This window comes from Fukomys damarensis, unplaced genomic scaffold, assembly GCF_012274545.1.
Source record: "Fukomys damarensis isolate Sample0158 unplaced genomic scaffold, DMR_v1.0_HiC HiC_scaffold_28, whole genome shotgun sequence".
In the NCBI taxonomy this organism is placed as follows: Eukaryota; Metazoa; Chordata; class Mammalia; order Rodentia; family Bathyergidae; genus Fukomys; species Fukomys damarensis.
In genome coordinates, this window is record NW_022900940.1 from 17,691,977 (window position 1) to 17,718,311 (window position 26,335).

Here is a 26,335-nt window from a genome sequence, read left to right on the forward strand (position 1 = left end):
TGAAGGCTCCTCAGAAAACTAAAACTAGAACTGCCATAGGACCCAGCTGTCTCACTCCTTGACAGATACCCTAACCAGTCAAAGTCAGCACACTACAAGGACACCTGCATATCCATGTTTACTGCAGCACGATTCACAGGAGACAGAGTATGAAACCAGCCTAGATGCCCATCAACAGTTGAATGGGTAAAAAAAGGTGTGTAATACATACCGTGGTATTCAGCCACAAGAAAGAACAAAATTCTGTCATTTGAAAGAAAACGGATGGATCTGAAGACCATCATGTTGAGTAAAATATGATTTTCTGTGATTAAACAATACACAAATGTTCACAGCTTTTAAATGTATTCCGGTAAGAGACAAACTGCCAGGAATCCTCCTCAAAGTGCTCCTTGCTTCAAACACATACGACCCATCACTCTTGCTACTTTCTGAAGCAGTTCTAGAAATCTATTTTGTGTCTTTACTTGTGCTGTCATGGCTGCCTTGAGGTCCTCAATAGATTCTAAATTTTTACCTTTCATAGTCTTTTTGACTACAACGAGCCACAAGTCCCACAGTGCCGAAGCCAGGAAGAAAGGTGAAGGAGGTTACGCTGCAGTGTTTTCACAAGCCTTCTTTCCACTGCATGGATGATTTGGCAGCAGAATTCATCACATTTTTTATCACATCTCAGAAAGATACAAGACAGGACTTTCAGAAATGCTTCAGAGAGCGGCACAAATGGTAGGATAAATGCGTTTGAAGCAAAGGAGGCTACTTTGAAGGGGATTAATGGCAATGTGTCTTCTAGGGTAATAAATTTTAATTTAAACATTCACTATATATTCTGATCACACCTTGTAAGCCAAACTCATAAAGACAAAGCATGCCAGTTTTGAAGCAAGCCAGATTCAAATCCCAACCTTTCCACTTCTCAGCTATGTGGTTTGGGCTACATGTAACTTAACCTCTCTGTGCCTCAGTTTCTTCATCTGAAAATGAGAGACCCTTGATATCACAGGGTATCCCACTAAAGCCTTTATAGAAAGCAGGACAAAACAGCGCCTGGCACACAGGGCTCAAAAACTTGTCAGGAAGGTTTCTTCCTGGCCTCTATACGCCTGCAGTTCTCACACTGTATACGACTTTCCACCAACGGACCATTAGGATCTCCATAGCAGGGATTAGGCCATTGCACCTCCTCTGGGTAAGGTGACCCCATGCACACCTATAGAGGGTGCTCAGTCACTCCTGGCTGAAAAAATGCCCCTTCCTTCCCACATCCCATCCCCACATTGCCCACCATACTCACGTTTCCTCTGTTGATGTAGACAGTGACCTGCCCCTCGTCTCTGATCTCAGAAAACATAGGGGCACCCACCAGCAGGTCAGAAAGGCCATCCCTGTTCAGGTCAACTGCGCATAAGGAGGAGCCGAAGTAAGAGCCCATCTGCAACCAAGTCGAGTCGCAACAGTGTTCAGTGTCTACCCTTGCACACCAAGGCCCTCCCCGTTCTCTGGATCACTAGTTTCAGAAACACTTGCTCCTGGTCCCTTCAAGGCTGCACTAGCTGAGCTGCCCCACCCACCAGAAAGCCCAAGCAGTAAAGTACCCAGCACCCATGGGCCTTCCGATCATCCTGAGACCAAAACTAAGGGGCTCAGAATGTCCCTTTCCAGGAGCCCTATTTTTTTTTTACCGGCACAAAAGCGCAGCGCTCTATTTACAGCTCCAGCTGACACCTGCCCACCTGGCCAGCCCCCTGCAAGGGGTGTAGGGAGAGGGGGTCAGCCATGTCAGCAGGGAAAGGGCATGAGGCAGGAAAAAGACAGAAGGGAAAGTGGGTAGGAGCAGAGGGACAAGAGGAGAGAAGCAGCTCAGAGCTCGAGCAATGGGACAGCAGCAGGAAGGGTCAGAGAGGGACACCCTCTCTCCTCCAAGGACCCAAAGCGTAGCTGAGGAGGGGGACAGGCTGCAGAGAAAGGGGAAAGAGAGGCTTCCAGGAGCCCTATTAAGAAGGTAAATAAGCGAATCCCTGGAGAACAAGGTAGTTTTTAAAAAATGAAAGCTGAGGTTCCAAAGCCAGGTTAAAATCATGATAAAAGTGTCTGTACATCAGATATTTGACAAGACCAAGCAAGTAGGAATGTGACATCTTTCAGCACCTCAAAGACATGAAAACAAGCGTTACATGGCGAAACAGGATCTCTTCCCCCAGTCCAGTGTATAGACTGGCTATGAAGGCATGAAGTGAAGTGACAGGAAAAGGTACAAATCATAGACTCAAGAAGGAACAGAGCCAGATATACTGACTCTTTAAACATAGCTTAACCCAGTAACCTTTATTTTAAATCTGGGATCTCAAGCCAAATACCAATGGCATCCAAGCAGGAAGTTAGAAAAAATAACAGCGCAAGTGTGCTTACAGGTGGCAAGTGGTATTTCTTAGTGACATTTCTTCGGTGTCTAGGTGACAATAGGGGGTGGTGGAGACTGTAGCAAACTGGAGCCCACAGGCCCAGCTAAAGGAACAGCTACTACCTAGCAGCAACTCTGCTCCTACAAGGAAAGCTGACCCAGAAGGGCCAACCTCCCAATTTTCCCAGAGAAGCCAAAAAATCTAAAATTCTGTTTGAAATGCCTATTTTTTAAAATGCTGATAATTTAACATATAATAAAAATGATAAATTAATACCGAACGAACCAAACAAAAACTTTTGCAGGCTATGTGCTCTCTAAAAGCTGCCAGTTAGCAACCTCTAAAAACAACAGAAAAAGCACTATGCTTTTAAAATAAATGTTTTCAAATAGAGGTGCTCCAGCTCTATTGACCCGAGCAAGCATTTTCTCTTGCTGGTGGAGTGTGTTGGCAGCTGTCCCAGTGGAGTTTGAGAGGTGGGGAGACTCCAATCTACTTCCTGCAGCTAACGCTGGCACTGGAGGACTTTGCAGTGGCCACTCAAGAATCCTTCCCTACTCACATGTCAAAGCCAATCAGCCAACCTCAAGGGAGAAGGTCACAGGAGAGGTTTGGAATCACAGAGGTGGAAAAGACAGAAACCAAACTGCCAGCCACTAATTCAGTGGCCTTGCCAATCTATCTGACCTTTAAGAATAGAAACTGGCAAAACACAGACAGGACCCCAAAGAACAAAGCCAAACACTTATTTTTCTGGCTGAGCCCCACAGGAACTATTTGTTTCATTTCAGTGGGCTATTGAACTTGGCATCTTCATGGTTGTTAAATCAAAAATCCCTGTATGCAGAGTTGAAACACAAACACTTCACATACTCAGTTAATTCAATAAAATTTCAACATGGCTATGACATGCTTTAGGGTAAGGGTCCCTTGATCATAACTTCTCGTCAGCCTAGAAGTTCAAAGGAGTATGTCTGTTTTAATGTCTGAATTGTACACACACTAATGATTTCTTATGGATACTCTTTGCAAGGTGTCAATCAATAAAGACCAGAACCGGTTTTTTATTAGTATTTTTCCTTCCTAATGAGAAGCCAAGATACAATCTGACCAAATACTAGCCAAACGAAAACAGAAGTAAACTGATGATTGCTGAGAGTTAGAACCCTCCTCTTCGACACAGAGGTAAAGCTAAAGGCATCCTTTGAAAGTCTGGGGTCAGGTCCTCTCCCTAGGAGAGAATGGAGAAGTCAGAGAGCCAAAAACATCTCATTTGTTCTGGCAAAAAGCAGTGTAAGATGGTTACAGAGAGGTAATGGCCTATTTCAAAAATCAAAGGGGGATGACGGGTATAAAGCTAGCTGGAGATCTGGGAAAAGAAAGTGAAGGCCAGAGGGCTAGGGGGGTGTGTAATGATGGAGAGTAACTACAGAACAAGGCAAAGGTTGGAAAAGCAAAGCCCTACAGTAAAGGCAAGGCACACAGCTATAGAACTGGAGGGCAAAATATCTGTCTCTGCCTTCTGTCTCTACCTCAAGGAACCTGACAAATTTTGTCACAATAAGAACGTTCAAAGTGACAGGTAAGCACATCTGTCCCGGAATTTAACCACACTGAGTCCTTGGTAAGTTTGCAAAGGGGTTCTGGAGGTTTTCTGATCCCCTCACTTCACCCACTCTCAAATCCACCCCTAAAAACCTGACCAAGTTTGGCTCAGGTGGTGGCGAGGTAAGTTATCAACCGAACCAGGGGTCTTGAAAGAGAAGCCACATTCATTTTGCTAATTACGCCATGACAGCACGCATTAAAGGGGCCAGTCCTGGGAAGAGGTGGCAGGATGTGGAGGAGGAAGATGCTCAGAAATTAGGGTGACACTGTGTTTAAGCCCCATGATTCACTTTGAAGAATCCTTTAAATTTATGCTTTCAAACCCAGCTAATCTGAAATGTGGAGGGTGTTTGTTTCCACAGTGACACATTTATTCATGTTTTGCTTTTTGGAGAAAGATGTAAACTGTAGGCTTAGGGGTATTAAGGCATTCTGTGCTCATTAGGACCCTGTGCATCACAAAGCTATGTAGCTACTTCCTTCTTGCTTTTGGGATGCTTGGAAAGCCTTTTCTGGAAAATAGCTCCCAGTTCCAACGTTATTGATTTCAGTTTGGGAAATGTTAAAATAATACAAGCCAGCACAGTTCTCAGCAAAGGTAGAATTGTTGTGAGAAAAAATGCAAAATGAAATTCAGTGCTACATTTTTAATTCTAAAGGTTATGACAATTACACATTAAATGCACATATTAAAGTGTCTAAAAGTACAGTCGGCATGCCTGTAGTTCCAGCTACTCAAGAGGCTGAGGCAGGAAGATCATCGCTTTAGTTGAATTGTTCAGAACCAGACTAGGCAACATAGCAAGGCTTTGTCTCAAAAAAGGCAGAACCTCCCCCCCCCAAAAAAAAACCAAAACACAAAAATGTTCAGTGTAAGTGAGATTGTTGGAACTCAGAATACGGTTTATCATCCTGACAACTTGGAATGACTGCAGGCTGGCATAAGGCAGATTTAACTCAAAATTGGACAGGGAAAATGTGGCCAAGGAAGGAAACAATCACTTTCCTCCTGTCTGAAAGAAATGTAAGTAAAATCACCTTTTGGCATACTCCAAACTTCCAGAGTCTCCTTCCCACACCTCGGGCATCCCATGCTTTTCAGAGCCCACCAGGCCTCCATCAAAACCAGCCTCCTTGGGCCAGGGATGTAGCTCAGCAGCACCATGCATTCCTGGCAAGCTCGAGGTCCTGAGTTCAACATCCCACCCCACCCCTTTGTACCAAAATAAAAGGGGGGGGGGAAGAGGAGAAAAGGAAACGGAGGAGGGAGGAGGAGAAGAAGGAGAAGAAGGGGGGAGGAAGAAGGGGAGGGGGAGCAGGGGAGGAGGAGGAGAAGGAGGGGGAGAAAGGAGAAGGAGGAGGAGAAAAGAAGGAAGGAGAAGGAAGGGAGGGAGAGGGGGGAGGAGGGGGAGGAGAAGGAGGAGGAAGAGGAGGAAGAAGAGGTGGAGGAGGAGGCGAAGGAGAAGGAAGGAGGAAGGAGGAAGGAGGAGGAGGAAGAAGAAGAAGAGGAAGAAGAGGAAGAGGAAGAGGAAGAAAGAAAGAAAGAAAGAAAGAAAAGAAAGAAAGAAAGAAAGAAAGAAAGAAAGAAAGAAAGAAAGAAAGAAGAAAGAAGAGCCTCAAAATTACCCCACATAGCCCCAACCTAAATCATGCCACGCTGGTCTAAGCCATACTAAAGGGTGTGGAGCTGAGTGGCCCATAAAAATTTTTGTTTATTAAACAGAAGACTCTAACCGGGATAATGCTAGACTACAGGACAGTATGATTCAAACCTTCAGGAAACAGAGATTAGGGAGAGGGTGCGCATGACCCAGGCAGATAAACCACCTCCAGGACTAATGCAGAGCAGCCTCCTGAGCTATCTCTAAGAGGAACTGAATGGTTTTTTGTTCACATTTTCTCTTTATGACAACAGTTCCATGGGCAACAACATGAGGTCTGAGGACACAGGAAAAGAGGGCAGTAGCGGACTGATAAGGACAGCGAGAAGCATTCATCTACCCTCATCTTTCCCAATTAATCACCTATGCATAACAGATCTGCTGCCTGCACTCAACTGTACCTGCTGTCTCTGGAAGTGCAGATGTGTTCGTATGAGGGAAAGAAGGAAGGGAACAAAGACAAGAAGTGGAAAAAGGCAGAGGGAAGAGCATGTAGTATCTGGATTACAGTGCCTGGACAGTGACAAACTTTAAATGCTGTACTATAATCTGGCTATGTACAACTCATCTTGTTACATGACATCTTCAAAAATGAGCATGAATCCCATGAAATCGGCAGGTTACACACATTGCTAAGAAAGAGAAGGCATCGACATGCAGATGGAACCGTCAGTAAACACAGGGCACAAGTAGCCATTCTAAGTCAATTTTCTACGCAGAACTGACCCTCATATGATCTCATCTCCCACACACAAAAAAAGTCATTTATTCCAAGAAGCTCACCTTTTTACCTGATGCCTGAAAAATCTTAATTAATGTGCCTGATCTTCGGTCAGCTCTAAAAATATAAACCTGGGGAATGAACAAAAAAAATCTAGTTAGGATGGAAGCAATGACCAGAGATATTTATCAGCATCCTACTGAGAGTCCTCTTTAAAAGCCAGGCACATGGCAGGTGTGCTTATGCCGGCTGATCTTAATGAACCGCCATCCTGCAGGAAAGCGTCCTTTAATCCTGAGGTAGAAGTCACTTCCATTGCTCCGAACCACAGAGTTTACAGAAGTCATACACAATCTAGGAGTTTCCACATTATTAGTGAACAATTCAACTCTCAGGAATACCGTTTCCTTCCTTAAAATAGTTCTGTCAATCCTATTAATTAGAGCTTTAACAGAAATAAGGCAAAGGCATTTTAGACAAAAAAATGTCCTCCAAAATGATTCCACATATTACAGCCAAGGAATCTGCTTGGGTGAACATAGGTTAGGCTTGGGAAATACAAAGTTAAACATTAAATAAATTCCTTCCCTGTCAAAATTTTCAGAGCCTTTGGTAGGGGTATTTAAATGCCATTGACATTTAACTTCCTAAATGTACTTCACTGTTTTTTTTTTTCCGAGTTACATTTTACAGAAAGAATATTTTCATGAGAAACAGAGTAGGGAACAAGGAACAGACATAATAGCATAAAGGGTTCTGTGCCCTGGTACGATAAATGAAGATCAGAGGCCCTTTCTGGGGTCCTTAACGATAAAGTCTGTGTGAGCTCTAATCCCTGGGAATGTGGAACAGTCAGTAACTTTGTCACCTATGGCCAGTTCCTCCAGTGCCACTCAGGTCATGCAACTGAAAGAAGCATGCTCATGTTGTGTTAACTGGATCCAGGACTCCCTCTGGCTGTCTCTATCAGTTATAAATACCATTCTTGTCCCAAGACCTGACAAGCTCTGCAGGTTGTCTGATGGGAAAGACTGAACAGTGATCACAATTATGCAGTCATCACAATTATTTTAAGGAGAAACAAAATCAAATGGAGTGTTTCTGTAATTGGCAAGAAAAGAAAGCCACTGTCACCAGTACAGAACATCTGCACTGCTGTAAACTGGGAACAGGCATTTTTAGCAACACCATGAAGATGGCTGGTGGCATACAGTCCCTCCCCAGAAGATACCATCAATTTGGCAATGTACACAGTGCTTCTCCTTCCCCCACTTAGATGAATTCATGTGATTCAGAAAAACCCAACCCTTTCTTCAAGTTATCGAAAGTTCATCTGCTTAACGCCCTGGTTTATCTGGTTTTGTTTTCAAGGACCTCTTTCCATATCATCAGAACTAGAGAAGAGAGAGGCACAAGCTCCAGAAATGAGTCAGGGGCTCCTGACTCCCACCCATAAGGGTCCATCAAAATGACCCTCATAAATATGTTTTAATCAAGCCAGTCAGCTGGACTCTTTAGCTCCCTGATCCTCTTATATCTTGGCTGAAAGCTCCCATTAACAGTAACCTCAGCCCATCTGGGTCTCTCTAGAATCCAGACCCATAAGATCTCTAAGATCCAGATCAAGATTCTCTAAGCCATAGAAGATGTAGCAGACTTCATTGCAGCTTTGCCCCTAAGGGCACAGAGTGGTTCATACCACTGTTCAGTCTTTCCCATCAGACAACCTGCAGAGCTTGTTAAAAACACAGATTCCTGAGTCATCCAGATCTCCCCCATCAGAGTTCTTGCACCCTGAAACGAAATAATCAACAAGCATAGCTCTCCACAATTTAGGCCCTAAGAGGTCATGATTTCCCCCAAGGAATTCATCCCTAGATCCAGGGAGGTCTGTTCTACATTCTGGGCAGATACTTAGAAAAAGCCAGACCCATATACTCCCAAGCCAGGCTTAGGCTCCACCAGTCTTGGGAACCCAGTGTTCCTTCTAAATGACTGGGGAAATAAATGATAATTCAGGCACAAAAAGGCCTTCTAAAGATACTTGGAACTAAATCTGATTCTGTGAAGCCAAAGCCAAGTCTGGGAAAGGTTTTGGAAGGCAGGGTGCCACAATGTAAAGAGTAGTCTTATAAAATAACACATACCCCAACTGCAAAAGTCTCAGAAGAGAATGTGCAGAGACTGGACAATGTTTATAGTATTCACACTCTGACTAACCTTCTTTGATAAACTATCAAAAGTGATCTGGAAAGAGACTGTCACAGGGTCCTCACTGTTGTATCACTAACCTTCCAGCAACCTATGAAAGTATTCAGGTGAAATCAGCAGGCAAACCTCTATAATAGCGGCAGATGCTCCCCACTTCTGTCTGCCCCACGTCACACCACAGGCTTTTCTCCTCACCTTTCCGATGCCTTCATCCTGTGGGGCACCTCCAACCACGTCGGTGCTGGATGGGTGAGAGAAGTGGCCAGCAGTCACTGCGTAACCTGAACAGGATGAGCAGAAATCAAGGACAGGTTGATAAAGACGGTCATGGAAGAAAAATATACACCAGAGGAAAAAGTTCCTCAAGTATGTCCCTCTTCCGGACATCATACTGCAGTAATTCTGGGAACTTAAATTAGATGGGAACAAATGGCAGCTGTCAAACTTCTCGTGCTTAAAAGGCTCACCGCACCAAAAGGCAGGTTCATAAGGACACTGGGGCAAGAAAGGGTACTAAGTGTCTTCTCTGGGACAGGTACTATGTTAAATACTGCTTATTTTTAAGATATAATTTTTATGCACACAGAGAACTTAAATGAAGTATAGAAGTTATTGGGTTCATATATATGTACATAATCCACACCTGGATCAATAAAGTGAACACAAAGGCTGGAGGTGTAGCTCTACAGTACAGTGCTTGCCTAACATGTGCAAGGCCCTGGGTGCATTCATCGACACCACAGAAAAAATGAATATAAACAGAGAACCATGACCCAGGAAGTTTGCTCATTGCCTCTCCTGGCTAATATCTCTCCACAGATAGTCATGACTCTGCTTTCTATCACTATACACTACTAGGTGTGCCTTGTTGTGAGGAGTAATCTGTTTCTATTGTTGAGTAATATGCTGTTGTATAAAGATAACATCTTTATTCTCTTGTTGCTGGGTGTTTGTCTTTAAATTGGGAAAATTATAAATAAATTTGCTATGAATATTTTATGTATGGCTTTAGATGCCATTATTTCTTTCAATGTAGCAACTCTATGAAGAAGCTAAGATTGATTCTTTCATTTTGTGAATTTGGAAATGGACAAAACACGGCCAAACAACATACCCAAGATCACACAGGAAGATTCAAATCAATCTGTGTGACTCCACAGTCCCTGCCTCTGACCATTCTGTCATATTTTTCCTCACAGAAGGAAAAAGAAGCCAACAAGGAATTCATGGATGGATCGGCAATCAGATAGTCAAGAACCTGAATACTAAAAGATCCAGAAACTAAGGGGAAAGTCCTCTGAGCTTAACCAAAATGATTCCCGCCTTCTGAACACCTTCCTGGCAGGCTGAAAACACTCTTCTGACTACCAACTCTTATGGACTGGTTGCCACACATTCCTTAAACCTTTTCATCACTCTCAACCTTTATGCTGTGATTATAAGTTGAATTTTGTGATGACATATATCATTAATTTTCACCATGTAATGATCCATTTGTATTCCTGCATGGCTACTTCTCTCAAACTGGCAGTTTGCATTGCCCCCAAGTATCATGAGTGATAGGTAAGGGCCTCTGTTTTGCACACAGGGAGAAACCCCAGGGCCCAAGATTCACAGGACCTGTCCTAAAGCCAACATCCAAACTGGGCCATCTTCTGCATTTTCCGATTCAATATACATGTGCTGAATTTTTTACTTATGCACCAGGCATCATAGCAAGCCCTGGGAATGTGACACAAAAATCCCACTTCAAGGTGCTAGCAGCCTTGCCAGGGCTTCAGTATGTGACAGGTGCTGTCTCAGCAGCATACACAGGAGAGGTAGCTCAGCATTGAACTCTTCATTAGAATCCAGAGGTTTACATGCAGCTTTGGGCCATGTTACCTGGGCAGGTATATAACTTCTTTGTACCTCAGTTTCTTTACCTTTAAAATGTGTACAATTATAATGGCTGGTTGCTTCAGGAATTAAAAGAAATAATATACAGGTCCAGGCACAGAGTAAATGCTTAATAAATGACAGCATGGAGGAGCTGGGTGAGCACAGGGGCAAATACCCCCAAGGCTCAGTAAAAATATTGTTGGGTCTGTGCTACTGGGTAAACCACTTGGAGTCAGAAGGGAAAAGACAAGTCACCAACTTCCTACTGCCACCTAACAAGGAAATTCCTAGCAACTCTCTATTCAAAAAGGAGTCAGGGAATTCCCCTGACTTAAGTCATAAGCAGTGAATATGAAAAAAGCATTGTTTTATCAGTATTAGGCTTTCCTAAATGTAGCTTTATTTTTAGCCCCAAAGTATAGTCTTCAGGGAATGAATTGCAGCTTGTAGTAGTGATTTACATAATAAGCAAAGACAGTCTGTATCTCTTCTTTTCTTTCTTTCTTTCTTTTCTTTTTTTTTTTTTTTTTCCTGGTACCGGGGATCAAACTCAGGACCTTGCACTTGCGAGGCAGGTGGCAGAACCACTGAGCTAAATCCCCAGCTTCAGTCTTCATCTGCTCTTAAATGAGCATGGCCTTGTTCCAACATGACTGCTACCTGATGGCTGCTGAATTAAATTGTATCTATCATCTTTCTAGAATGCTAAAAAGATTTACCAAGATAAGAGAAATTTTTCTGAGCTTTTAATTAAACTTCAGCATTAGGATGCCATCTGTCATGATCATTTCTGGTCTTTATTACTCTGATTTGTAACCGGGAAGCAGAGGCTCCATTCGAAGGGATGTCAGTCACAGGAAAGCTAAGATCCTTCAGCCCTCATTTGGATTTGACCATGTGAACTTGAGTAAGCACTGAAATAAGGAGATAAAATGTTTGCTTCTCTAGACGCTCAAACTGTCGTTTAAAATAAATGACACAGGTTTAACTTAGCTCCCTCCTTTGTTTTCTTCCCCACCTTCTCTATGTGGCTAGATGTTAAGGTGCTCAAGCAAAAAATGCAGCCAATTAAAATAACATGTCAAAGCTAAGAAGATCTCACTCTTCCTCCCATCAATAAAGCAGTAACTCATGACTTGGTGGTAGGGGCCCCCATCTTCCCTTTCTTACCTGTTATCTCCCCAGCTACTTACCCAGGTAGGTGTACCTCCTATTCATGACTGCTTCATCATTCAGTTTAAAATAGGTGTTGTCTGTGAGGTTCAGCACTTTGACAGTTCCAGACCAATAAAATGACCCTGGAGCACCCATTACCACCAACTCCTACAGAAAAAAATCCAAAGGTAAACAGGGGAGCGAAGGACTTGATTGGGGGATGCAGTGAGCACCAGTCAGAACAAAGAACTCAGAATTACATTCAACACACTTCACCACCAATTGTTTTCATCCTCTTAGTTATAAATATTTCACCAGATTCCCTGGCGTTTCTGGGTCTATCAGAAGTCTGGGATTATCAAGACTAAAGACATGAAGATAAGGGAGTAAGGGGAGAGAATGAGGGACACAGCACATCCCTACCCTATTCAAGCTGAGGCTGTACATAATTTCAACTTTACGCCAATAAGTTGGAAACAGCAAACAACTGACATTGTCCTGAATCACAGAATTCCAGGGAATACTGCTCGTGACAAGAGAGCAGTACTTTACCTCACCTGGGCTCCAACCCCACTGTCCACCCACTCCAGGTGCCTGATGCACATCAGAAATACCACAGTGATCGAAATCAAATTTGCAAAAACTGCATGCTAACAATCCAGGGAAATCATTCAGGTGCTCTCTTCTCCAGAATGGTTCTAAAGCCTGGTTGGTTTTCTGATCTCTGTAGCCTATTGAAAACTGAGAAGGACAAAAGCAAGAGACCCTAGAGGACAACTAGGGGAAGGACATAAACTAGAAGAGACGAGAGGCAGCAAGGGACTGTAGTACTATTAAAGACAAGCTCAAGAATGCAAAAGGCACAGCTTTCCACATTTACATTCGGGAAAACGTCCCCGCATCTGCAACAGGGCAGAGAGCCTCTTTGTGATGCAAAACCACCTAATCCTAAATGCTCCAAATGATCCGGTTATCTAAGGAAGACAGCAGGCATAGCTACAGACTGCCCACAAGAGGATTAATCATGTGCATAAAAAGTTTAAAACAAGATGGGAACACCCTGAAGAGCTAACAGTCAAGATTCTAAATTATGGTACATGCATTCCACAGAATTCGATGCATTATTAAAAAATACTATAGAAGGGGCCAATGATTTAGCACAGTGGCACCACACCTGCCCCACAAGCACAGTCCTGAGTTCGATCACTGTACCAAAAAAAAAAAACTATAGAAGACCTATCGGCATTATTGATGGGCACAAAGATCTGTCGAGTTAAAAAGTTGTACCACACAGAGTATTTGCTATTGATCATGTTTTGTAAAAGGAAAAAAGAAACATGAATACAGACACATAGACCAGGAAGGTAAATCCTAAAATATTTGTTTCTCTACCACTCCCACAGTGAGTGATGGGACTATGGGACTGATTTCCTTCTTTCCATCCTTCAAGTTTATTTTCTCTGTATTCTTCAAAATTTTAGAATAGATTTTTCCAGGCACACTGGGCTCCCATAAAATTTAGCACTGTCAACCCTCCCAGCCATTTCAGGCTCTGCTCTTGCCACTTCTCCCTCCCTCTCCACACTTAAGGCACTCTCAGCCAGCTGGGGTTTTTTACTCTCCATCCCTGCAATGCCCTCAGACTTCCTCTGCTCAATCCTTTCTCAGACTTCAAAGCCCAGCTGAAGTGTGGATACATCTTAGTCAGACAAAGTGAGGATGGGAAAGGATACAGTATATCTTATGATCCCACGCATGTGAAGTTCTAGAACAAGGCAAAATGAATCTACCGTGAGAGAATTCATATCAGTGATCACTCGGGTAAGAGGACTAGAACTGTCTACACACAGGGCATGAGAAGCCTCGGGTGGCAGAAATATTCTAATCTTCATCGAGGTGGGGATGACGCTATACACATAAGACAAATTTTTTTAAATTCTTCTGTATTTCAGGTAGGTATGTGTTAAGCCAGCCACAGTGGTGGGCAGCTGCAATCTCAGTTACTTGGCAGCCAGGAGGAGGAGGATTTCTTGAGCCCAGGTGTTTGAGGGCAGCCTGTGACACCTGTCTCCAAAAGGAAGAAAATATATTTAGGCTGGGGGTATAGCTCATTGCTAGAGGACCTAGGTTCAATCCCTACCACTGAAAGTAAATTAATTAAAGAAAGAAAATTGGTGTTTATATGGATTAAATATAATATACTGGATTTCTTAAAATTCCAGAACAGTGATTAAACACAGTCAAGGAAGTCATGTCATGAAAACACAAAACAGGCCTGTGAGATATCTTATAGGCACTGAAATGCTGATGCTGCACCAGGGTGAGAAGGAGGAAAGACATCCTTGCAGCCACTAGATGTCCCTGGCTAAGGTCCTTTCTTTCATAACAAGAAATCCCTCCTTTTTTATTATCTATATTTTCTAAAGTATCTACACTGCCAAAAGAAAATAATAAAAATTATTTATCAAGCAAAAATCATTAAACTTTTTACACATAAAGTGTTTGTAGATGGAGAGGGGAGGAGGGGGTAAAGGGAGGGCAGGGGTAAGGGGAAAAAATGAGAATCAAGACTTGTCATGTAGAGGTACAAGACTCCAACAATGAATGTGACTGTACTGTATCCCTAAAATGTACCAATAAACTCAATTAAAGCTGAAAAAAAAAATAAAAGCCCTTTTCACCAAAAAAAAACCAAAACAAAAAACAAAAAACTTTTTACCCAACAATATTTACTGAGTACCCACTATTATCTATTAGAGCTCACGCTAAACACAAAGATAAAAGTTCACTTATACGACATTCTGGGGATAGGTAGCACGGAAATGTGTAAGATATTTAGGAAAATATCTTTTCTAAAGGGTTAAAATAAGTACAATTTCTAGAGAAAAACCCCTCAGATGTACACAAAACCCCACAGATACAGGCTACGTAGGCTTGTGCAGACACGGGACATTGCATAGGACACATCTCTTGTGGCTAAAGTACTCTCACCCTCCCAACCACAAACACTGGTGTGTATGTCAGAAACAGTGATCTGGGCTAGCAGAAGCAGTGGGTTTCTCACAAGATCCTTGAAGCTAGATCCTGCCAGAGATACTGAATATCTCATGATAATTCATAGTCACCCCATGATTCATTCATAGGATGTCAACGTCTGCAAAAACCAAAAACATCTAAAGAGAAATTGAGAAGACAGAGCCTGCCGACAAGTAGGCAATGCTTCAAATCACCTGTGTGCTGTAGCCAATATGGGGACTAGGGTGTGAGCACAGTTTGGAGGAAAGGAGCACAGGGGGATTTTAGCCACCTATTTTAGGTCTGCTTTTGACAACTCACAAAGGCATGGGCCAGAAGTGACGACTGATAGATACTTCATTCAAGGCCCCATGACCCTCTGAGACAACTCAAAGGGAGATGCTAATGCTAAGCCAGATACTCTCAGAGATTCTCTGTTTATAAAAGTTGATCACTTTCTGTACTAAGAACTCATCAATGGAAAAATGCAGTGGCGTGTGTGTGTGTGTGTGTGTGTGTGTACATGTGTTCATTTATTGGTTCACTCTCCTTAACACACACCTGTGCAGTATAGCTAGGTCCATGTTGTTCTCAAGGGGTGTGAGAGAAACAAACCATCACTTCAAAGGGCAAAGATTCCCTTCCAGGCCCTGAGTTTGGAAAGGAACCTCTAATCAGTGCCTATATACAAAGGCACTGGAGAACGTAAGTGACATCCTTGGTACCAGTTGTACACAAAGCACAGTGCTTTCTCTATCTGTAGCTTATTATAAACCTAAGTTCTGAGAGGCAGTCTGTCAAGATACCAGGCACTGAGCATACCATTTCTGATACAGGGTAAAAGTTGAGAAATGAATGTCTACCATACACCTTATCACCTCTCAAACATTATAAAGAGGATAAAACAAAGCAATATTGAGTTGTGGGTGTAGTTCAGTGGTACAGTGCTTGCCCAGCCTGTGCAAGGCCCTGGGTTCAATTCCGAGTACAAAAGAAATAAAGTGATCTATTTCCTTAAAAACCTTTGAAACAAACACCTCTCGTGTTTTGCCTTCTCCTTTTAATGCCCACACTCCCCTTTGGTTTCTGTCCCAACTGGATGACCTGGGGCTGGGCCTATGACCCTCAGTGCTGGGTTGGGAAGAAAGTGTCTTCCTGGAAGTACCTTGTATTTGTCTTTTTCTGTTCATTATGGATGATGCATATGTACTTCTTGGTGCTGTTCACTAGGTGCCAGGAAAATGCAATCAATGTATAGCTCCCCATTACCCAAGAAACAGCTGATATTAATCCACACATGAAAATGTAAGCTTCTCCATAACAAAGGACACCACTGCCTAAATCACATCCATAAAATTCTCTGAGTAAGTAGTGCAGGCCTTTTCTCAAGATGTATTTATTAGTAGCATCTCCAGAGGTGCATGGACTTCTGGGTGAGCCTCAACAAAGCCACAGCCCTGCTCTGTATACTACAAGTTGGCATGACCAGGATAGAAGACTAAGTTTAGAAAATTTCCACCGAGACATCGCTACTTGTGGGGCTACCCAGCTCTTTTCTTGTTGCTTAGGAGTATCTATCACTGCTGTTATTCTAGTCTACAAAAATAAAGTTCCCTTGTCTATAGTGAGGGGTTAAAATTTATGTGGTCTCCATAACTCAGACAGCTTTGATAACCTCAGGGTCACCAACTCGCAGGTCCAGCAGGCAGCTTAGGTCAGAATGTTTTAGACCAACATGGCCACATCCAGAAGGCAAAAAAGCTCATGCAGCTTGGCAAGCAGCTCTCTATCCTGTGAGGGAGAGACCAGTTAACAGCAAAGACAAGCCTAAGTGATGAGGTCAGCAGGAGGGCAGAGGAGGGGAATGCTTCCTGTGTGACCCCTTCAGCCACATTTCCTGCTCAGTTACAAGCAGCTGAAGTTCCAGAAATGAGGGAAGAAGCAAGTTCAAAGACCTTTGTTTAAGGCGCCCAAAGCCTGGGAACCAAAGTAGAGGCCAAAGCCCAGATGGGCCGAGATAGCAGGCTGGGGTCAGAGAATTGTGCAATGGCAGGAGGGGCTGTCTTCCCACCCGCCACTGCCTAATCTTCTGCTGGCACCCTACACTAATGTCACACTATTATTTGTGATGAACAGAGCCAGCACATGCCAAGGCACTGATTCCCTCAGGCTCTGGATAACAGAATTTGGCATTTCAAGGGGTCTTCTCATTCTGTTGGTCACTCCAACCTTGCACGGCCACCTTCCCTTCCCATCCACCCTCTCCCCTTCCTGCTCCTCCTATCAAGTCCTCCTTCCACATAGCCCCATGTCTTTCCTAGCTTACAGACTGGTGAGGGCACAATACCACCTCACTCCCCAGAACTCTCGCTCTCTCTTAGTTTTACAGCTTAGATAAAAAATGCACACCCCATCGCTTCTCGGCCTTTTGGCTAAGATCAAGTGTAAAAATGCACACCCCAAAGACTCGTATGTTTAGAAGTAAGGCTTTGGGTAGGTGATTATATCATGGGGCACTGACCTCACCAATGGATTAATCCATTGATGAATTCATAGCTACACAGGCTGTTAGGAGGTGGAACCTGACTAGACAAAGTAGATCATGGAGGACCAGAAGAGGATATTCTTGTCCTCAGTCCCTTCCCCTCTCTGGCTCTTTCCCTGTGTCTGAGGCTTCCTGGTTACCATGTTAAGCAGCTTCCTTCCACCATCAAGTTTCTGCCTTGGAGCCAGCTGATCATGGGCTGAAATGTCTGAAACCATGAGCCAAAACAAATTCTTCTTCCTTTAGGTTGTTTTCCTTAGGTATTGTGTCACAGTGACAAAAAAGCCTAACACACTTGGTTCTCCATCAGTATCTCGATGAGTTTCAATTTCTGCCAGGAATTGACTCTATCCTCCCATCATCTATGGCAAGACTTCTCTTGATAGCCCCATGCTGAACACACTCATTCCCTCAGAGTTACCACCAAGGGTAACTCTAACTTGCCAGCTCAAGCTAGAGGCCAGGTCTTACACCTATTTGTCCCCTAGAAGCAGCTATAGGAGTGGCCCAGTATCACATACTTATGCCAATCTACTCATCCTATGGGTTCTTCCTAGCAGGGCCAATAGCATTCTTCAGGAACCTTGTACAAAACGTCTGTCATTACCCATCATGCTCGAGCCACTCAGCCCACTGACTCTCTCTTCCTATTCTCTAACTCCCACAATCTATTTTATTACTAATGTGTCACCCTAGTTACTTCATAGCTAAAGAACATCATGGGCACTTGCATGGCCTCCCTCCAGGCCCTCCAGAGTACTCAGCCCAAATAGCCTTTCCTACAACACCAACTAGCTGCCTGCTTGTGAATGCACAGTGATTCCTCTTGCTTGTTGAGTCAAGTCGTACTTAACTAGACCTACTGGAGGAACAATAGCCATAAAAGCTATAAAATCTACATGATTCATGACAGGGAAGAGTGTGAACCCAGTAAATGGCAGAATAGTATTTGAAATCAATGGTGATAGGAAAACCTGAGTAATAGACCAGCATCAAAACAATCAATTGTACATTCATGAAAATAATGTAACTTCTACTATACAAAACATATAAAAATGAATTCCAAGAAAATTAAACATACAATTTAAAAAAAAACCTATACACCCAGGCATTGTGGTACATTCCTAAAATGCCAGGTACTCAAGAGGCTGAGGCAGTAAGATCACAAGTTATGGCCAACCTGGGTAATTTAGTGAGACATATCAAAATAAAAAACAAAAAAAGAGTCAAGAATGTAGCTCAGTAGAGAGAACCCCTACTTTCAATTCCTAGTACTGAAAAAAAAATCTCTATAGAAGTACAGGAAAATATAGGTAGATATTTTCATATTCTTACAGAGGGGTTGTTCTAAGTAACAGAGAGATCTAGAATCCAGAAAGAAAAAGACAGATTTGACAAAGCATCAATATTTAAGGCCAATACAATAATGACACCTTCAGCACACTAAGAAATCAGGCAAAAAAAACTGGTTTTTGCAACACATATAAGAAGTTAGTGTAAAATGTGTACTAAGTTCCCACAAATCAATAAAATAACCACAATAAAACCAAAATAATAGGGCTGGGGATTTAGTTCAGTGGTTCAGCTGCCTGCCTCACAAGCCTAAGAACCCAAGTTCAATCCCCAGTACAAAACCAAAATAACGAACTAACATTAACAAGAAATTTTCTCAAAAATATTTGAAAAAGAGATTCAATCACACTAACAATCAAGTAATGGGACATTAAAATAAAATGAAATTTCCTTTTTTCACTGACAAAATTTTTAAATGTTGGTAAGAGACTACTGGGACAGATGTAAGTGGAACCAGGTAGGGCAGGTGGGGGGGAGTGGGTGTCAATCAGTCAATATTTTTGGAATGCAATGTGTCAGAATGTCTCAAAAGTCCAACTCTGAGTACCTTCAGACTCCACTACATGTCTCTTCTAAAGAAATGTTTGCTTACACAGGTCATTCTCTAAAATGCACCACATGCTAGCTCATAGAACAGGCCAAAGTAAATGCAAAGGAATTGAAGTTATCCCATATTAGACCATTGTGCAATTAAACTGAAGATCAATAGCCTAAGAAACTGCAAGAAATTCACAAACACATGGAAATTAAATAACACCCTGCTGAACAACCATTGAGTCACAGAGGAAATTTAGATACAGATGAACTTCCAAAATTGTATGAAGAAGATATAAAAGGTCTAAACATCCCAATTACATTTAATGAAACTGAAAGTGTAATTAAAACATTACCAACAAAGAAAAGCCCAGGTCCTGATGGCTTCACTGCTGAATTCTTACAGACAGTTAGAGAAGAACTATTGCCACTACTCTATAACTCAATGAAATTGAAAGAGAAGCAATACTTCCAAATTCATTCCTGGAAGCAAATATTACTTTGAAGGGAGAAGGGCCAGGGATTTAGCTCAGCGGTTTGGTGGCCTGCCGTGCAAGCACAGGGACCCGAGTTCAATCCCCAGTACCAAAAACAAACAAACAAACAAAATCAGGGAGAAAGACCCAACCAAAAAAGGCCAAACTCCCTAATAAACATAGATGCAAAAATCCTCAATAAGATACTAGCAAACAGAATACAGAAGATCATCAAGAAGATCATACACCCTTACTAAGTCAGATTTATCCCAGAGATGCAAGGATGGTTCAACATATGTAAATCAATAAATGTAATACACTATATTAACAGAGTCAAGGACAAAAAACATATGATTATCTCAATAGATGCATAAAAAGCATTCAACAAAATTCAATACTCATTCATGATAAAAACCCTACAGAAAATTGGAATAGGTGGTGTTTATCTCAACCTGATAAAGACTTTCTATGAAAAACCAACAGCCAATATCATTCTAAATGCTCAAAATTGAAAACCTTCATGCTAAAATCAGGAACAAGACAAGGATGCCCACATCACCACTCCTGTTCAATATAGTTCTGGAAACATTAGCCACAGCAATTAGACAAGAGAAAGAAATTAAAGGAACAAAGATAGGAAAGGAAGAAGTTAAACTGTCACTATTTGCTGATGATATGATAGTCTACATAGAAGACCCAAAAAACTCTGCCAAAAGACTTGTAGATTTAATCGACAGATTCAGTAAAGTAGCTGGACACAAAGTTAACACTCAAAAATCAATAGCCTTGTACACAAATAACAGGCTCACTGAGAGAGAAATTAGGGAAACAATCCCTTTCACAATAACATCCAAACAAATGAAATGTCTAGGAATCAATCTAATGAAGGAGACAAAAGACTTCTATCCTGAAAATTACAGCACTCTGAAAAAAGAGATAGAAAATGATACAAGAAGATGGATATAAGAAGATATCCCTAGCTCCTGGGTAGGAAGAACCAACATTATGAAAATGGCCATACTTCCAAACATCTATACAGAATTCAATGCAATCCCAATTGAAATCCTAACAGTATATTTCACAGTTAAGAAAACAATCCAAAAATTCATTTGGAACCTGAAGAGACCTAGAATAGCAAAAAACATTCTAGGGAATACAGACATGGCAGGGGGTATCACAATGCCCAACTTGAAACTATACTACAAAGTCACTATGATGAAAACAGCATGGTACTGGCAAAGAAACAGACCCGAGGATCAATGGAATAGAAGATGCAGAAACAACACCAGATGTACTCAGCTAACTCATCTTTGACAAAGGAGCCAACCATCCTCACTGGAGAAAAGATAGCCTCTTTAATAAATGGTGGTGGAAAAACTGGTTTTCAACTTGCCAAAGATTAAAACTAGACCCTTATCTTTCACCATGCACTAAACTAAAATCCAAGTGGATTAAAGATCTATATATTTTTTAAAAACACTAAAATTGCTGGAAGATAAGTTAGGCAGAACTCTTCAAGAAATTGGCATAGGAAAAGACTTTATGAACAAATCCTCAGTAGCAATGGGAACTAGCACAAAGAATCACCAATTGGGATCTCATCTCATTAAAAAGCTTCTGCACTACAAGAGAAACCATTAACAGAGCTAAGAGACAACCTACAACGTGGGAAAACATTTTACCAGGTGCTTCTCAGACAAAGAACTACAATCAAGAATATATAAAGAACTAAAAATAATCAGCCCCCCAAATATAAAGACCTGATTCAAAAATGGGCATCTGAAATGAACAGACACTTCTTAGCAAAGAAGTAAAAGCAGCAAATAAATGTATGAAAAAATGTTCAACATCACTGTCCATTCGAGAGATGCCCACGAAAATAACAGAGATTCCACCTCACCCCAGAAAGAATGACTTCTAACAAGAAATCAGCCAATAACAAATGCTGGCAGGGCTGTGGGGAGAAAGGAACCTTTCTCCATTGTTGGTGGGAGCGCAGACTGGTGCAACTACTGTGGAAATCAATACGGAGATACCTCAAAGAACTAGGATTACAGGTTCTATTTGACCCTGATATCCCTCTGCTGGGTATCTTTCCAAAAGAATGACAAGAATCATACCACAGTGATATATGTGCACCCATGTTTATAGCGGCACAGTTCATAATAGCGAAAACTTGGAAACAGCCCAATTGCCCATCAACTGGAGACTGGATAAAGAACATGTGGTTTTTCTATAAAATGGAGTACTACTCAGACACAAAGAATGATAAACTAGAAACATTTATAGCTAAATGGATGCACACTGAGGCTATACTCAAGTGAAATAAATAGGACACACTTGAGGAAATATCAAATAGTTTCTCTGGTGTGAAAATCTAAAAGTGTAAATAAGGCTCAAATGGTATAATTGATAGTGTGAAATAGGAAGAAAATGGCTAAAGGGGAAGTGGGAAGGGGAGGGGAAAGGAAATAAGGGAAAAGAAAAAAATGTGAAAAAAGTAAAAAATGGAAACAAAGTCTTTGTAAATAGAAAAGGGTGAAGGGTGTGAAGGAGAGCAGGGGTATGGGGAAAAAACAAGAACCAAGACATATCATGTAAAGGTACAAGATACCAATGGTGAGTGTAACTGTATTGTTTCCTTTAAATGTACTAATACACTTAATGGGGAAAAAATGTTTTAAAATTTTTTTAAAAAAAGAAAGAAATGTATGTATGCTTGAGCACAAAGGCGTGTGTAGGGCACGTGTGTGTGTGTGTGTGTGTGTGTGTGTGTCTCCAGTACAATGGTGCAGTTACTGGGCAGCATGTTCTACCAGCCTCTGAGTCTGGGAAGCAGTGAGTCAGAGGAGGCCAAGGAACAGGTGAGGGTGAAAGTCAGGAGGGACTGGGAGACCATTCAAGAAAAGGCATCTGGATTTAATTATAAGTGGATAGGAGGACACTGAGCAGTTCTCTGTGAGGAGTACCCTGATATTTTCTTTGTTTATAAAAGATGGTTCTGGGACACGTCTATCAGGAGGGAGGGTAGAAGCGGGAAAACAGGAGGGCTCTGCATTGGGTTGGGGTAAAACAATTGTGACTTAGATTTGTGGGGTGGCAGAGGATATGGAGAGAAATAAATGCCTTTGTGATAGGTTTTAAGGGCATGAGAGGTAGGACTTGCTGGTGCCTGATGGTAGGAAAGCAAGGTAAGAGAAGAATGGTTTTAGTTCTTGGCCTCAGTAACTCAGATGATTGGGGTGCCATTCACAGGGCCTACCACAGAATGATGTACATCCTTTAAATGACACTTGTGTTAATGGACATGAGAATTACTGAAGAGAGAGTTAGAAGGAAGCATCTTGTATTTACCAGCTTAAGAGTAAAGGATGGGATTTCTGACTTTCTACCTTTCCTTTTGTTCTCCAGATGAAGTGCTATTGCCAAACGCCTATTTTCCCTTTGAATTTAAACTACAGCTTCTGAAATGAAGGTGGACAGATTAGCTTCTGACTTGGAAGGACACTCTTCAGAAAGCTTGGAAATCAGAATACAATCCTCCCTCCATATCCTGTTCTTCCTCCAGCTCTCTGCTATCTTGGAGTGAAAGAAGGAGAAAGAAGTGTCCTCAAAGAATGAGGCTCATGGGTCAAGAGGTGGAATTTGGGACTTAATCTTTCACGCAATGATAAACAGTCAGAATGACTTTCAATATCCCTCAGGCGGGTGTGCAGAAAACACATGGTAGGGGTCAAAAATGGACACAGGTTGAGGCAATGAAAAAATGTCCTAAAACATGGGCTATAGGTGTAGCTCCATGATAAAGTGTTTGCTTAGTATATGCAAGTCCATGGGTTCAAGACCCAGTACAAAAAAAGTTCTAAAGCAATAGTGATAGTTGTATGATATTGTCACTGATATGTATACTTTAAAATGGGAAATTCTGTTATCTATAACAGACCACAGTATTTTTTAAATGGACTGAGGGAAAGCAATTCAGGACCAGTGTATCTCCAGGTGATGGTAGTGCCTTTTCTAGAAGTATGGTGGTGATGGTGGCAGTAGAGAAAATTTTTCATTTAGAATATGTTTGGGGGGTTAAAACTAAAGAATTCAGATGAACTAGAAGTAAAGTACTTTTTTATGTTTGGCCTACACAACTCAATGGTCAATGGACACTTACAAAGCCTAGCAAGGAACATTGGGCATGGCAAGCAATCATAAAAAAATGTTTGAGGAATGAGGTGTGGTCATGAACAGCAAACTTATAGATTAGACTCACATAAGAAAACAGTGCCTAAAAATGTTGCTGCTCAACAGACACATTCAAGCACAGGGTCCTTCAGAATTTGAGAAAAGTAGCAGCATTGCAAATGGAGTCTCACAAAACCTCCCTGAATACTTTGTGAGAATTTTTTTGGGGGGTACTGGGAATTGAACTCAGGTCCTTGCATTTGTGAGGCAGGCAGCAGAACCACTGAGCTAAATCCCTGGCCCTATCACTGAATCTTTTGTGCTTGATATATCTTCACAACTGCCAGTGAGGCTGAACTTCACTGAACATTGTTTGTTACACCCACACTCCTTTAATCAATCCCTTCCAAAGGGCTCAGAGTCAAATTGACCTCTGTAAAACCCCAGCCCACCTGCCCCTGCCCAATGGACTCTGGACAGCTAGTGCCTCCATCAGGTTTAAATAACTCTCCCTGATGTGAGGTCCAGAATCTGCTCAGCCCTGGTTTGTGTATCTGGAACACCTGAAGTCCAACCTCCACAGGTGGCCAAAATCATGGAAAGTAAGGAAATGAAGACCAAAAAGAGAAGAGATACGCCCACAGGCTGATACCTACCTCGGTGAAGAAGCCTGCTATCCCCGCCTGGCAGGAGCCATGTTCCTCACCATACTTCTTCTTGTACTCTGGAGCAAGAGGAAGGAAAGAGAATCAAACCACAGCTATGTCAGTACGAGCCTGTGGTGTGTGGAGTCCAGCAAGCAAGTTGCCACTTCCCCCAGTGCCTCTGGAGATGGATGTAGGGATGCCATCCAGACTGGGGCACAGAAGGGAAGACTATGGAATCCACCAGACCTCAAAAATCCAGGCTCTGGTGCCATTACGTAGTGAGGCTGCCAAGTGCCCCAGAGGACTTCCTCTGTTCAAGCAGGGAAAAGAGGAGCAGCAGCCACAGTAATTAAGTGGGAGGCTGGTGACAATTATTTAATTTACTTCAAAAATGATTGAGATCCCTAGTGGACCCAAGGAGCTAAAAACATGACCCACGAAATTGAATATTATGACCATCCTAGTGTGGAGTCCTCTGGAAGGAGACCAACCCACCCAAAATGACATTACAGCTAGAGGCAATACGCTTCCTACCATCCGCCAGAAACAAGCTGTCCACCCACAAGCTAAGGAAGAGGGGCACGTTGGACTGGCCCCAGAGAAAAGCTACACTGTCACACATGCCTCTGTCTTCCCTGTGTGGAAGGAAAAGGGCCAAGATTTCCCTGGGCCAAAATAAAACTGATGGAGAAGCTTCCTTGCCCCACCATCAGCTCCCAACAGTCCAAACCAACAAATGAGACCATTCTATTGTTGCCGTTTTATTTTCATATTGGCAAGGAAGAGAGGGAGGACACTTTTGATCAGGGTTTAGTGATCCCAGGCTTTGTGTCACTTGCCCCCATTCACATAATTCCATTCTTCCCCCACCCTGTGGAAACACCTCTCCCCATGTGTTAGCAGGTAAGAATACTGAGAGCCTCAGAGGTAGAAATCGTCCATGGTTATAGTAAGTATGAGTAAAGTCGTTCTTTCACTGCTGTAGCCTCTCAAAGGTTTTACAAAGTAAGTAAGTTACAAAACCAAGAGAAATGACTGGCTGTTTGAAATCACTTCATGGTTAGACAGAAGGTCAAGGGAGGTTTAAAAGGACTTAAATCACATGTGACACGGACACTGCTGGACACTCTCAGGCTGGAGCTACACAGTGACCCCTGAATCTCCCCCTGGGTTCTTGGCACGCCTTTAGTTCCATTAAAAGCAATATAATTATTTTTGAAATACAAAATAAATAATATGAAGGAACAATGAAGCTGTGATTGCAACACAGTGCCACTTCCTGCAGCTCGGGGAGTCTACTCCAGGCTGAGAGGGAAATGGGCCCTGGGGAAATATACAGAGTAACTCAGTTTCTAACAACATTCACCGCAGAGCCTAGTAACATTTTCCAGTAAGTGGCCATTAACCGACAGCTAAATTATAACAGAATGTCGATTGAGTTACTCCCCTTCCATGAGAGGGTGAAATCAGTTCCTCCGCCCTGTCCTGTTATTATTAGGAGAATTCCCAGCTTGCCAAAAAGCAATCCGGTGACCAATGAAACCGCTCGCTCCTGCAAAATTTTGTATGGGGGCTGGGAGTGGGGGCTTGTGTAAAGAAATAACCAGAATCAAATTGCTTGATGGCAAGAAACACAGATAGATAATAAATCCTGACTTGAACAGCACAATGGCAAGAAACACCAAACTACCCCAACCCAAACCGGCACTACATATTAAATCTGGAAGTTCTGGCAAAAAGCATATTCACCCTCACGAAATACAGAGGTGAAATACCCACTGCAACTCTTTTAAATAGTGAAATATACAAAGAAATTCTGATCCCAAGAACTGAGTGACACTGCCTAACACATTAGTCCAGATTCATAAATTTGACATAAATAGGAAGTATGCAGGAATCTTAACTCTTCTAAGGCAGTTTCAAGGTCTCTTTGTGACAGGGACTCCAAAA

The 26,335-nt window shown here is 42.3% G+C and overlaps 1 protein-coding gene across 1 annotated transcript in view; it reads right to left on the reverse strand.

The window, feature by feature from the left end:
• The window catches only part of Itga9 (integrin subunit alpha 9), a 332,354-nt gene that overhangs the window by 283,389 nt on the left and 22,630 nt on the right, over positions 1–26,335 (reverse strand). The window contains exons 5-9 of the mRNA XM_033756921.1: positions 24,395–24,462; positions 11,678–11,807; positions 8,799–8,884; positions 6,455–6,523; positions 1,295–1,432 (exon numbers count right to left, since the gene is read on the reverse strand). Coding sequence (XP_033612812.1) covers positions 1,295–1,432; positions 6,455–6,523; positions 8,799–8,884; positions 11,678–11,807; positions 24,395–24,462 — 491 coding nt within the window. The remainder of the gene's footprint in view (positions 1–1,294; positions 1,433–6,454; positions 6,524–8,798; positions 8,885–11,677; positions 11,808–24,394; positions 24,463–26,335) is intronic.